General features: G+C 40.2%; 1 protein-coding gene across 4 annotated transcripts in view; it reads right to left on the bottom strand.

Annotated features, from left to right (window-relative positions):
• LOC122904684 (contactin-associated protein-like 3) overlaps window positions 1–12,788 on the bottom strand; it is a 156,671-nt gene that overhangs the window by 22,160 nt on the left and 121,723 nt on the right. For all 4 annotated transcript variants that reach the window (XM_044245777.1, XM_044245776.1, XM_044245773.1 and 1 more), the window contains 2 exons: window positions 8,041–8,168; window positions 891–1,061 (listed from right to left, as the gene is read on the bottom strand). In XM_044245777.1, the coding sequence (XP_044101712.1) occupies window positions 891–1,061; window positions 8,041–8,168 (299 nt within the window). The remainder of the gene's footprint in view (window positions 1–890; window positions 1,062–8,040; window positions 8,169–12,788) is intronic.

Genomic DNA, 12,788 nt, shown 5'->3' with positions numbered 1-12,788 from the left:
TCGGCTCATTCTGCAGGGAGGAAATTCGGTCTCGAGAGACAGGAGGGCAGCGGCACAACACGCTCCTTATGAAAGCGGACGGTGACACTGCTGCCGACCAATGTCATTCTGAGCTGGCTAGGAGGGCAACAGAAATGTGTGTCCTGAGGGAAGAAAAACAAAGCCATTTTACCCTATTTCTCCTCAGAGAAGGCTCATCTTGCTAATCCTTAAGGAGTAGAGATCTTTCCCCACCAGAGGGAAACTGGCCTGTGACCTGCCTTCTTATCTATCAGTGAATTTATTTCAAAGTGGGTGGAATCCTCATGTGCTTTATTTAAAAAGTCCTCCGTGAAATTTTGAAGTAAGGAACCAAGCCTTGCATACATGTGTGAACAATGTAGCAAGTCAATTACATGAAATGATTCTGCAATTTAGGGAGTAGTTATCGGACCAGTTTTGTTTAAAAGATCCTTATTGCACACACAGTTAGGGCAGCACAGAATTGGACAGACTACTGTGTGTTTTGTGAATCACTGTTTTCCTCTCTATTAAAAATAGGGATTTAAAATAATGGAGCTTTAGGCGCTCCTGGGCGGTAAGGTTGGTTAAGCGTCCGACTCTTGGTGTGAGGTCAGTTTGTGATCTCAGGATCACGGGATCAAGCCCTGCACTGGGCTCCATGCTCAGTGTGGAGTCTGCTTAAGACTCTGTCTCCCTCTTCCCTCCTCCCAACCCTGCTCTCTCTCTCTCAAATAAATAAATCTTTTTAAAAAAGGTATTAGAACTCTAGTATGTACTAAAGGAATACAAGTGATGAAGAAAGCATAGCAGTACTTTGGGAATTAGGTTCCCAGAACGGTTATTGCTATATACTGAGGCCTGGTGGCTTTGCCCAGGAGGCAACTCACTGTGCAGCTCTAGCCTGATGAAGTCTGTGATCCCCAGGTTCTCTACAAACACCCCAGAAGGCGCTGTCGTCTTAAAAAAGAAAGACACATCAGCACTGAGCTCTCCACGGAATGTAGGGAAGTGAAGGTATGAGGTCTCAGTGTTGAAGGAAGCGGAATTCCAAAATGAATCTGTTTCCAAAAAAAAAAAAAAAAAAAGACAGTGACAATAGCAAGGAAACAGAATAACAACCATATCTTGTATTTCTAAGCAATTTTTTATCATTATTGCCATTTTTACCATTATTAAATGCATTCATTATCTACGCGAGCCTTCATCTGGGGGTTCTTCCAAATATACAGCCATGATGTGAATATCCAGATAGTGACTCTTTCAAGGATTAAGATGGACAAGACTGCAACTGAGTGAACCGATAATCACTGGAAATACTGCGTTTTTAGAAGACGACATTATTTATAGATTACCATTAAGTCAAATTGACTTTGGTGGGGGGGACATACAGTTAGATGAACTTTAACACACGTATAGGGTTGTATAAACACCACCAAAATCAGGATAAAGGACTCCATCTCCCCTCCTCCCTCAGGCTGTAAAGTCACACCCTCCTCCTGCCCCTAAGCCCTGGTTATTGTGATCTACAGTTGTGCCTTTTCCAAGTGTCATATAAACGGAATCACACTGTAGGTAACCTTCTGAGACTAACTTCTCTCACTCAGTGAAATTCGAGGTTTATTCATTTTGACACAACTTATTGTGGATCAGGCCACCATTTCTTTGTCACTGGAGAAAGTCAGTGCGGTTGCTAGCTTCGGTCATTCACAAACAGAGCTGCTCTAAACATGTCTGCCGATCACACGTGTATCTACTTTCCAACATAGATGCCCTTCCTTTCTTCCTCGGTTACTGCACTGGCTAGGATGTCCAGTACGACTGATGTCACAGAAAAGAAGCAGTGAGATTGAATATCCTTATCTCGTGCCCACTCCTGCAGGGAAAGTGTTCAGTTTTTCACCAGTAACCATGCTGCCAGCTGTCCGTATATAGATAATCTTTATTAGGATCAAGAAGTTCCCTGTTATTCATAGTTTGCTAAGAATTTTATTGTGAGTGGTATCTGATATGAATGTATCATGTTAGTTCATGATATAATCATAGTAATTCAAACAATTGTGTTCATATCAATTGATGCAAAAAAAGCATCTGGTGTGATTTTTCTTCCTTAAACTGTTAATATGGTAGATGACATTGATTGATTTCCAAATATGGTCAACCCTTGAACAACAAGGGGATTGGGGCAATGACCTTTGCACAGCTGGACATTCACATGTAACTCTGGACCCTCCAAAAACTTAACTACTAATAGACTACTGGACAGGTTGACTGGACACCTTACCAAGAAGCATCAACATTTGATTAACACACACTTTGCATGTTATAGTATTATATACTATATTCTTACAATACAGTGAGCTGGAGAAGACAAAATATTATTAAGAAAATCACAAGGAAGAGAAAACACATTTACAGGATGGTACTGTATTTATTGAAAAATATCTGCACATAAGTGGACCTGCCCAGTTCAGATCCATGTTGTTCCAGGGTGAGCTGCACTGAGTCAGCCTTGTGTCCTGAGTAAACCCCAATTGGTGATGGTGTATTATTCTTTAAATGTTCCTGGATTTTTTGCTAATGTAGTTGAGGATTTTTGCATATGTGTCTGTGATGATGCATAGTTATCTCTTAATTTTTTTTTTGCATTTTCTTTGTCTAGTTTGGGTATCGGGGCAATGTTGGGTCCTCATAAAATGTTGGAAAGAATTTCCTCTGCTATTTTCTGAAAGAGATTATGTAAACATGGTGTTATTTCTTCTTTGGTGGAACTCACCAGTGAAGTCATCTCCGACTGAATTCAATTCTGTCAATACTTCTAGGTCTCTACTAGTTGTTCAGTTTATCTTGAGTGAGTTTTAGTAGTTAGTGTTTCTCCAGGAATTAGTCTGTTTTATCTACGTTGGAGAACTTACATGTCATGTGCAGAGTTGTTTGTGGTATGCCATTATTATCCTATTGATGTCTGTAGGGTCTGTAGTGATACTCCAACTTTCACTACTCATATTGGTAATATTTCTCTTCTCTCTCTCTCAACAATTTTGCTAGAGATTTATCTACTTTATTGTTCTTTTATAAATATTTTGTTTTTATAGATCTCTGCTTTTAATTGATTTCTCTTATCTTTATTATTTCCTTCCTTCTGCTATTTTGAATTATTTTTTCTTCTTTTTCTAATTTCTTATGGTAAAAGCTTAAATCATTCAGTTGAGATCTTTTTCTTTCATAACACAAGCATTTAATGCTATTACTATCTCTCCAAGCACTGACATAACTGCCTCCCACTATTTTTGATATGCTGTATTTTCCTTTTCATTCAGATCAATATATTTTATAATGTCTGTTGAGACCTCCTTGACTCATTTAATATTTAGCAGTTTGGTGGTTAATTTCTAAGTGTTTGGAGACTTTCTCATTCTCTTTGTTCTTTGTTTCTAGTTTAATTCATTTTAGTCAGGGAATGTGTTTTTGTGTGATTTATTTGATATGCACTCAAGTTTGTTTTGTGACACAGAATATGGTATATCCATGTGCAATTTAAAAGAATGCATATTTTACTATTGGTGGTGTGTTCCATAAATGTCAATTATATTTGGTTGCTTTGTGGTGACATTAGGTTTTATGTACACTTTGCTTGTTTCCCCCATTAGTTCCAAAGATTAATGAGAGACGAGTACTGGATTATCTAATTATAATTATGAACTTGTCTACTTCCCCTTTCCATCCTGTCAGTTGTTGCTTAATGTATTTTGAAGCTCAGTTATCAGTGTACACATTTAAGATTCTCATGTCTTCTTAATTGCTTTTTGTATCTATTAATTTTCTATGCTTTCAAGCAAAAAGTTTAATACAGAAACTCCAGCTTTCTTTCAATTAGTGTTGGTGTAGTATATCTTTCCCTGTCCCTCTTTTTAAACTTGTGATATCATTATATTTAAAGTGAGTTACTTGTACAAGGTACATAATTGAGCCATAGCCATCTGTCCTTTGACTGGTTTGTTTAGACCATTCATATTAAATATAAATGTTGACAAGTTTAATTTAGTTTTATCATTTTATTATTTTTGCTGTTTCTTAGTCTTTTTTGTTCTTTTCTGTCTCCTTTGGGGTTAAACATTTTTTAGTATTCTATTTTTGTTTGTCTATAGCAGTTCCTTGGTTGGTTATTATAGGAGTGACAATATATACACTTACCTTTTCAGAGTCTGCTCAGAATCTAGATTTTAACCACTTGGACTCATATGTCAAAACCTCGCCAGCAATTCTGTCAGTTTACTGAGTGCCTTTTATTGATTCCTGCCAAATGTATGCCATCTGTACAAATTAAGAGCTCTATAAAATAATGTTGTATTTTTTTGCTTTCAACCACAAGTATATTTAAAATAACTCAACAGGAGAATAGTCTGTTATATGTACCCTGATATTTACCATTTCTCATGCTGATTTTATACCCCTGAGGTCCCAAATTTCCTTCTGATATCTTTTCCCTTCTGTCTGAATCTTCCTTTAGAAAGTCTTTTAAAGTATCTTCGGGTAAGGAATGGTTTTAGCTTTCCTTCATCTGAAAATTTATTTATCTTCATCCCTGAAGGAGGTTTTTGCTGAATATGGAATTCCAGATTGACAATTTTTTACTTTTAGCCCTTGAGAAATGTTTTGCCACTTCCTTCCCGGCTTCCATATTTCCCATGAGAAAGTCACGGCCATATGAGTAGGAGTTCACCTACAGATGATGCATCACTCTTCTCTCTGGTTGATTTCAAAACATTCTTCATTGCCTTTGTTTTCAGCAGTTTGATAATGATGTGTCTGGAGGTGAATTTGAGTTTATCCTGTTTCAAGTTCATTCAACTTCTCAAGTCTGTTTTTTTCCAAACTTGGACAATTTTAAGCCTTTTTTTTTTCCAACTTTTTTTTCAGCACACTCTTCTGTCTGCTTCTGGATGCTCAATTAATTACATGAATGTTAGATCTTTTGTTGTTGACTCAGAGTTCCCTGAGGAACTCTGAGGCCCTGTTCATTTTTAGATTTTATTCTTTCTTTTGATCAGATGAGTCATTCCCATCATTAAGGCCACTGACTGTCTCATCTCAGATCCACTATTTGGTCCACCCAGGACATCTTTTATTTCAGTTTTGTATTTTTCAGTTCTAAAGTTTTCATTTAGCTCTTTGGATATCCTAATTTTTGGTGAAATGTTCTTTTTCTATTTACTACAAAAGTGTTTATGATCACTTGTTAGAGTTCTTATGTAATAGCTATTTTAAACTCTTTATCAATTCGTTCTAACCACTGTGTCACAATCACATTAGTATCTGTTGACTATATTTTCCTAATCCAGCTTAGACTTTTCTGGTTCTTTGTGCTAAGTAATTTTGGATGACTTCCTAAAAATTTTAAATATTATATTAATAAATTCTGGACTTTGTTTAAATGTTTTGAAGCATGGTGATTTCATACATGCACACACACACACAAATACACACACATATACATATATACAAATTTTATTTTTTGTTTTTAATTTATTTAGTTTTTTTTGCAGGCCCTTGGCCTAGTTAGGATCTGGCCACACATTGCAACCTGCCTTCTGTGGGCTGTCTCTAATGCCAGTCCAGTTTCCAAAGCCTTTGCAACATGACCCAACTCTGCCTCACTAGTGCACAACCCAGTGGCCAGCCTGGGTCTTGGGTTATCAACTCTCCATTTAGTTCTCAACATCTTTGGTCTACAGTTAGGACCGGATCCATGCATGTGTTGCTCTGGGATGAGCCCAGGACTTCATAAACAACATAGAGTATGCTTTCCTGAATGGCTGCCTCCCTCTGCTTTTCCAGGTACTTTCTGGTTCCCTGGTCTCCCTTGTCAGTCACAGGACTGGAAAACAGGTTCTACTGAGACTGCTCTGTAACGTTCTCCTATGCAACTGTACCTGGTCCATTGCCAAGCAATGGGTGAGTGGAGGAAGAAAACAAAAATAAGAGGAGTCTTCCCACCATCTCTGAACCCTATGCAGAGCAAAAGTCCCCTTCTAAAGTCCTGGCTCTTGTGCGTTCCCTGGGCAGCTTCTGCTGCTATAGTCATGGGTCTGCCTAGATAGAAAAAGAGGGAAATGGAATTCCTGCATTCCCTGAGAGTTAGGAACTTTCTGTTCTGGCTTCTAGCCAGGGCTCAAGGTCTTCTCCTAGAACCTCTCTGTCTGTGACCCAGTGCCCATATCTGGGTTGACTGACAGATGCTGGAGGGAAAAGTAAATGATGCCTTCTGGTTTCTCCTCCTTGTCTCTCCTGGCTTCCCAGAGCCCTGAGATAACTGTTCCAGGCATTCTGCCCAGGTTTCATAGAGGCACTAATGGGAGAGATGAGGTGGGCGTGCTTAGTTCGTCCTATCTGGACACAGAGTGTGGTCTGCTGTCTAAGGTCATGAGTGGGAAGAACAATTCTTCGTACTATCATCCGTCAAGGCATGTTCATATGTTCTTTACACTGTGACTATCCACCTCTCAATATTTTTGTCATCTGAAGTAGGAAACTTCCTTTTTCTGAATGGCAAGGCTCAGAAATGCCAGGATTTCTCCACATGGCAACATCTCCTATATGGCCTCAGGAAGGGGTGGCTACCACAGCCTTGGTAGATGTTAAATTTTGGTCTCTGCTCTGATACTAGTGCCACTGGAGAGTCTGGGCCAGAGGACTGACGTGCCCTGAATTTTCCCTTTGGCCGTTCTGCAGCGTCTCCGCTAAGTGGGCAGAAGCAGCTGCAAGCAGGCCAGTCAAGCCACTGGGAGGGGGGCGCTGGATCCGGTTTTGAAATTCAAAGCAATACAATTTGTATTTGTGGATGAGTCTGATGTGTGTTAAGAGAGGAAAGAAGTTGTGAGTGGCTGTTACGTTTTCCGTCTAAGCGAAAGGAAGCATGGAGTTGCCATGCCCTGAGTTGCGGAAGGTTGTCATGGAAACACTTTTTTTTCCTTCTTTTGGACAAACTGTTCTGAAATGCCTGTCAAGGCAGAGAGGTACAGACTAAGCAGCTGGGTGGCAGGGGTGGGAGTGCAGGGAGATGGCCTGGGGTATAGAGATGGCAGAATCATTGACCTCAATGTGGGATTTAAAGCCACAAGCCTGTTGGGAACAGCTCATCTCTGGAGAGCAGAGAGATGGAGGGCTGAGGACACAGGCCGGGGGCACCACAACAGGATAATGCCACTGACACGGGGAAGGAAGGAGGGAAAACCCAGACTTTTGTAGGTAAGCTGACAGCTGAACAAAGACGTGAATCAGAGTGAATGAGGACAGGAGACCAAGGTCAGGTCTGATGCTGAGAGAAGAGTGTGGGTTTAGCCAGGTCAGAGTTTTACTGACACCTGGAAAAGGCAGTTTTTAGGGAGTGATGGAGAAGGCCTGAAGAGAATATATTCAAAAGGGATTAGAAAGAATTAAGTTAAAGGTAGAGTGGATCTGCTTGGTTTCAGTTAGTTTGGGAGAGGGAAGGCTTCGGAGAAATCCACATGCAATGGGAGGGGTGAGGACAGTTAGGACCATTGAGGTTCGCCAACTGTCAGAGGGTGACAAGAAACAGGCACGTGATAGCTTCGGTCACCCCATTTCTCAGTATCTTTCCAGTGTTAAGCATCTCAGCACTCAGCCAATACTTACTCCAATTACACCCCAATTCTCAGTATCTTTCCAGTTTTAGGCATCTCAGCACTCAGCCAATACTTACTCCAATTAATTTATTATCAAATCACTAGATTTTGCTGACTGGGTGATCAGTGTTTCAGATCATCCCACCAACATTCACAGCGATAGTCCAACTCAAATACTACACAGAGGACACACACTCTGAAGGTAATACAATATTCCTCATTTTTTTCTCAAGCAGAACGCCGATATACACTTCTTTTGTAAGTTAACACATTCCCAATGAGATGCAGAGTATTAGCATAGACAGTGTTTTTACGGACTCAGGCTGCTACATGTCTCCTAAAACACTGACATGCATTTCCAGGGGTCAAGACAGTTCCTCTTGCCACTACTTACTGTCCCCCGAGCAGAGCAGAGGCCCCAGTGCATAAGCCGCTTCTGAATATGGTCGGTCTGTGTCTCTCATCACAACCTGAGTGACTGGCAGGTGCTCCTTATGGGAAAGGACTACTGTGTCGCTGGTCCTACAAAACAAATATGACCACCTTAGCGTTACTCTGAACGACATCCAAAGAAGGAGCAAATAGTCTCTAACTGCAGTGCAAGACATGATAAGCTAAATTTGCAAATACATAACAATAAGGAAATCAAAGGGCTCCTCTGAACTCTGACATAGTAATGTACTTAATAAAGTCTGAAGATTGGAGCTCCTTGTCTGTCTGTGTGACCATAGAGATAACAGCGGGCAGGGCTGAAATCATCACCGTCGGTGTGAGCATGAGGTTATGTTTCCCTGCAATGAAGCAGCTCGTGGCCCTTCCCCATCTGGCCGCCTTGTGAGGTTAAATGCAAAACTTACACGCACAAGATCTGCCTGACTTCGTTAAAAAAACAAAACCAAACCACCCAACTGAAAAGATTTAGGTTTTCAGTTCCCAGATTTTCTAAAATTCCTATCGTGGTTACTAAGCATTTCCTTACATATTGATGCCATCCATTAAAAAAGAAAAAAAGAAAGAAGGAGGAGGTTGATTAAACCAAACTGAAGGCATGATACAATGTGCTCTTAAAATTAATGCATGGAGTAATGCAGAGGAAGAGCTCGTCATGACTGTCACTATCCATTCATTCAGCCAACATTTGATGCACAGCAACTCCTTGCCAGGTCCTGCATGTCGGGGGCATGGGCATAAGACCCACCATCAGTGTCCCCAAGGAATCTAGTGGATATTATAAACAAGGACAAAAATATAATTATAATATAATAAAATCATGTAAGTGAATATCTGGGACAGAATATCTATAGTTCCAATGTAACAAACACTGGACTAGAGCCAGAGGTCCTGGTAGGAAGCTAGCTGTGCCACCAACCACTGCTCTGGGCAAAGAAAGAAGATTCTTCTGCACCTTGTGAATTGCTCACATTTTTACATCCTGCTTCAATTACATATGTGCTTTGGATTTAGAACAAATAGCAGTATGTCTACTGTATCCTTCAGGTGCCCTGCATCTGTGTAGAACCTAGGAAGTTTTGGTTTCTAACAATTATAAAGCCCCTACTCGCTCTGATGTATACAAATGGAAGCATCTGAAACTGACATTTTTGCAAGTCAAAACAACCAGCAATTTCAAATGGTTCAGTCTAATAGCTTTGTTTCAAAAAGACCCTGCATCACTTAATAGTTAATCATTCCAATTCTGTTGAGGTATCAAAAATATTCTTTAGAGGTGGGAAGTTTAAAATTATTAGCATTTTTATTTTGCTTTAAAAATGTAACAAAGTGACTGCCAGTGCGTATTAGCAAGATATCAAAACTTTGAACTAAATATCCTGAAGTTCAGAAACAATTTTTTTGGAATCAGATGGTTTCCAAAAATCAGATGGAACAAAATCCCAGAGCTTTATCTGGGTGAGGCCCTGTGATTTCTGTGCTTAGAAGCACACAGGCAGGTCGTCCCAAACACGGTGGTCGGTCACAAGCCAGAAGGTGGCGTGGATCATGGGGGGAGTCAGTCTGAAAAAATGCTTGTTATAAATGTGGGGCTAACACAGCAAAATTAATTCCTGGTGTTAAGTGTCAGGAAATGTTACAAATAAGCATTTTCATTCCTGTCATTGCTATTTTGGTAGAACATCTAGAGAGAAAATGTAAGTTCATTAGTTATTCATTGAGTAACCCTGAATTTTAAAGAACCATTTAAAAGCTACATTTATAACATAGTGAAAATCTACACTTTAATTGTTTTTAGCAATGACAAAGCACAGAGAGCCCTGCAAAAAAAACCTAAGGAAAATCATAATGGGTAATTGTGTGTGTTAAGGCAAATATCATAATACGTTCTTTTTTCATTCTGTTGTTTGCAAAGTAACTTCCCGAGCCTGAGGAAATTTTAAACAGCTCAGAACTGAGAATTCTTTCTCAGCACAGGTCATTCCCAAATGCCCACACTTCATGAAGGACAAGATTCATTGCCAGGGTCGCCAGACTCACTGGAAATCACCGAATTTAGTTACATCTCAGGCTTTTTCTTGCCTCTCCATGTTTCTCTCTTTTCCCCGAAGGCTGGGAGTGTTGCTCTCTCGGCGTGACGACTCTCACCGTAGGCTCCACGCACTCAATGATGGGACTTCCAAGGCCACTTCTTCTTGGTCTTCAGTTCCTGGCGCTATTGAGACGCTTCTAGCGTTGGCCGTTTCACAGAACACCTTTTCGCAGGTGCAACACAGCCCACCGAGACTCCTGAGTTCTGGGAAAGGCTGCAGGGAACAAACACTGGGTTGGCTTTCACGTTTCCTAATTCTTCCAGAGAAAGGGAGCCTGGGGACCATGGAACCATTGCTGCCCAGAGTTCCCTGTTTTGAAAGCTCCCGGGCTCACTCTCAGGCTGTGCTGTTTCCTTCGCTGATTCCCGTCGGCAAATGCCCTCCGTTCGGAGCCTGTGGTCCCCTGATGCTCCAAGTCCTAGGGGGCCAGTCTCCCGTCCTTGCTTCCACCTTCAGGACCGTCATGGACCACTGCTTTCCCACGTGCATCTTCCCAGCGCGTCACCATCCCAAACACTCAGCAAATGACTGGCGTTGGAATGAAATGGAATCAAGAAAATACTGATTTTTTCCTACTCATGGCAGTCATGTGATATCTCCATTTAGATACATCTTCTTATAATCTCATAATAAAACGTAAAAGTTCTGCATATTGTTATCTTTATTCCAGAATCTACCATCTTCATGCTGATTTTGCAAGTGGTTTTCATGATATTTTCTAATGGAAATAAGCTCTTTGTAGGAATTCAGTTATTCTAAGATTCAATGGATAGCCCTACTAAATTCTCATTAATTTCAATAATATTTCTGTCTATCCTTGGGATTTCCTGGTAGGCAACCATGTTTTCTATGAATAATGTCATCTTCATTTCCTTGTTTCTAATCATTTGTGGCTTTGAAATGCCTCCTATACTTTTGTCCCTCTGCTATTCATTTCTAACCTAAATGTCCTGTAATCAGAGAAACTGTCCATAGCAAAACAACTACTGTAAACGTTTTGGGGTTTTGCTTTATGAAACATTAGGAAAATCAGTTTATAAAAATGTGCCATGTGTGCTTGAGAAAATTATATATTCTGTAATTTTCAGGGCCTACCAAATCAAGCCGTTGATTTCATATAAAAATATTCTGTGTCCTTAATAATTGTCATCCGCATGATTTACCAGTTGCTAACAGATGTATGTCTAAACCTCTCCTTACAATGGTTGCCTTTTATTTTCCTTCTTTCAATTCAGACAATTATTTTCTATATACATTTTGAGTCATTTTTGTTAGAAACATACAAGTTTAGGATTATTAGGGGTTTTTTGGTAAAATTAAAAAGCATCATGATATGGTGATACTAATCGTTCTATATTAAGACGTCAAAATTTTGGGGCGCCTAGGTGGCTCAGATGGTTAAACATCTGACTTTGGCTCAGGTCATGCATGATCTCAGGGTCCTCTGATGAGCCCCAAGTCGCTGGGCTCCCCACTCAGCAGGGAGTCTGCCTCTCCCTCTGCCCTTCCCCCCCACTTATGGGAATAGGCACCCTTTCCCCCTGTCAAATAAAATCTTAAAAAAAAAAAAGACTTTTAAACTTTAATTACTTCTGTGTACATTTGCTTGCTAAGTTGTTTTAGGATTTTGCTTTTAACATTTCTAGGTGTACAAACAAGATATACTTATTTTTAACTCAAAATGACCTAGCTGCATTTAAATAGCTATTTTTGTCACATTTATTGTGCCTCATTACTCATAATATTCTTATGTTATTTTGTTGTTCGTTGTTTTCCTCTTCCTTTTTAACTTTTTTCCCTACCTTCTTTTGAATTAACTTTTCTTAAAATCCCGCTTTTCCTTCCTTCCCTCTTTGGATTTGAATATTACACTGTTTCTATTCTTCAGTGCTTAAACTTGAAATCTTAATGCGTGCACTATGAGCCGTTTAATGCTGACAAACTTCTACAAAACAAGTTTCTAAGTTCAATCATATTCTTATTTCTAACCCTGGCTGTAGTCCTCTGTGATCACAATCATTTTGCTTCCTGGTCAGGATCGCTCCCTCCTGTTGCTGTACAGTACATGCCTGACACATGACTGGTGTCTCGTATTTGCCTCTTGTGTTCTGTTAACCTCTGAGTTTATACATTGCTTTCCTCAATGTTTCTTCTGGCGTCTGGTACTCTCCTTACCAGATCACCCACGTTCATTTTGAAAACATTCTTTGAAACTTTGTCTTCTGGAGTCAGCTGGTGGTGTATTTCTTCTGTGTGTGTCTGTCCTTCTCCCTCCTGTTGCTGTACAGTACATGCCTGACACATGACTGGTGTCTCGTATTTGCCTCTTGTGTTCTGTTAACCTCTGAGTTTATACATTGCTTTCCTCAATGTTTCTTCTGGCGTCTGGTACTCTCCTTACCAGATCACCCACGTTCATTTTGAAAACATTCTTTGAAACTTTGTCTTCTGGAGTCAGCTGGTGGTGTATTTCTTCTGTGTGTGTCTGTCCGTCTCAGTGTCCCTGCATCTTGGCTGGGGACACACTTGGAACCGGACAGTTATGGTACTTACTGCTGCACAGTGAAGGGAGTGCTGGCACCTGCAGGCTTTGCTGGGT

This window comes from Neovison vison, chromosome 4 (genome assembly GCF_020171115.1).
Source record: "Neovison vison isolate M4711 chromosome 4, ASM_NN_V1, whole genome shotgun sequence".
Taxonomy (NCBI): domain Eukaryota; kingdom Metazoa; phylum Chordata; class Mammalia; order Carnivora; family Mustelidae; genus Neogale; species Neogale vison.
This window is presented reverse-complemented; position numbering and strand designations above follow the sequence as displayed.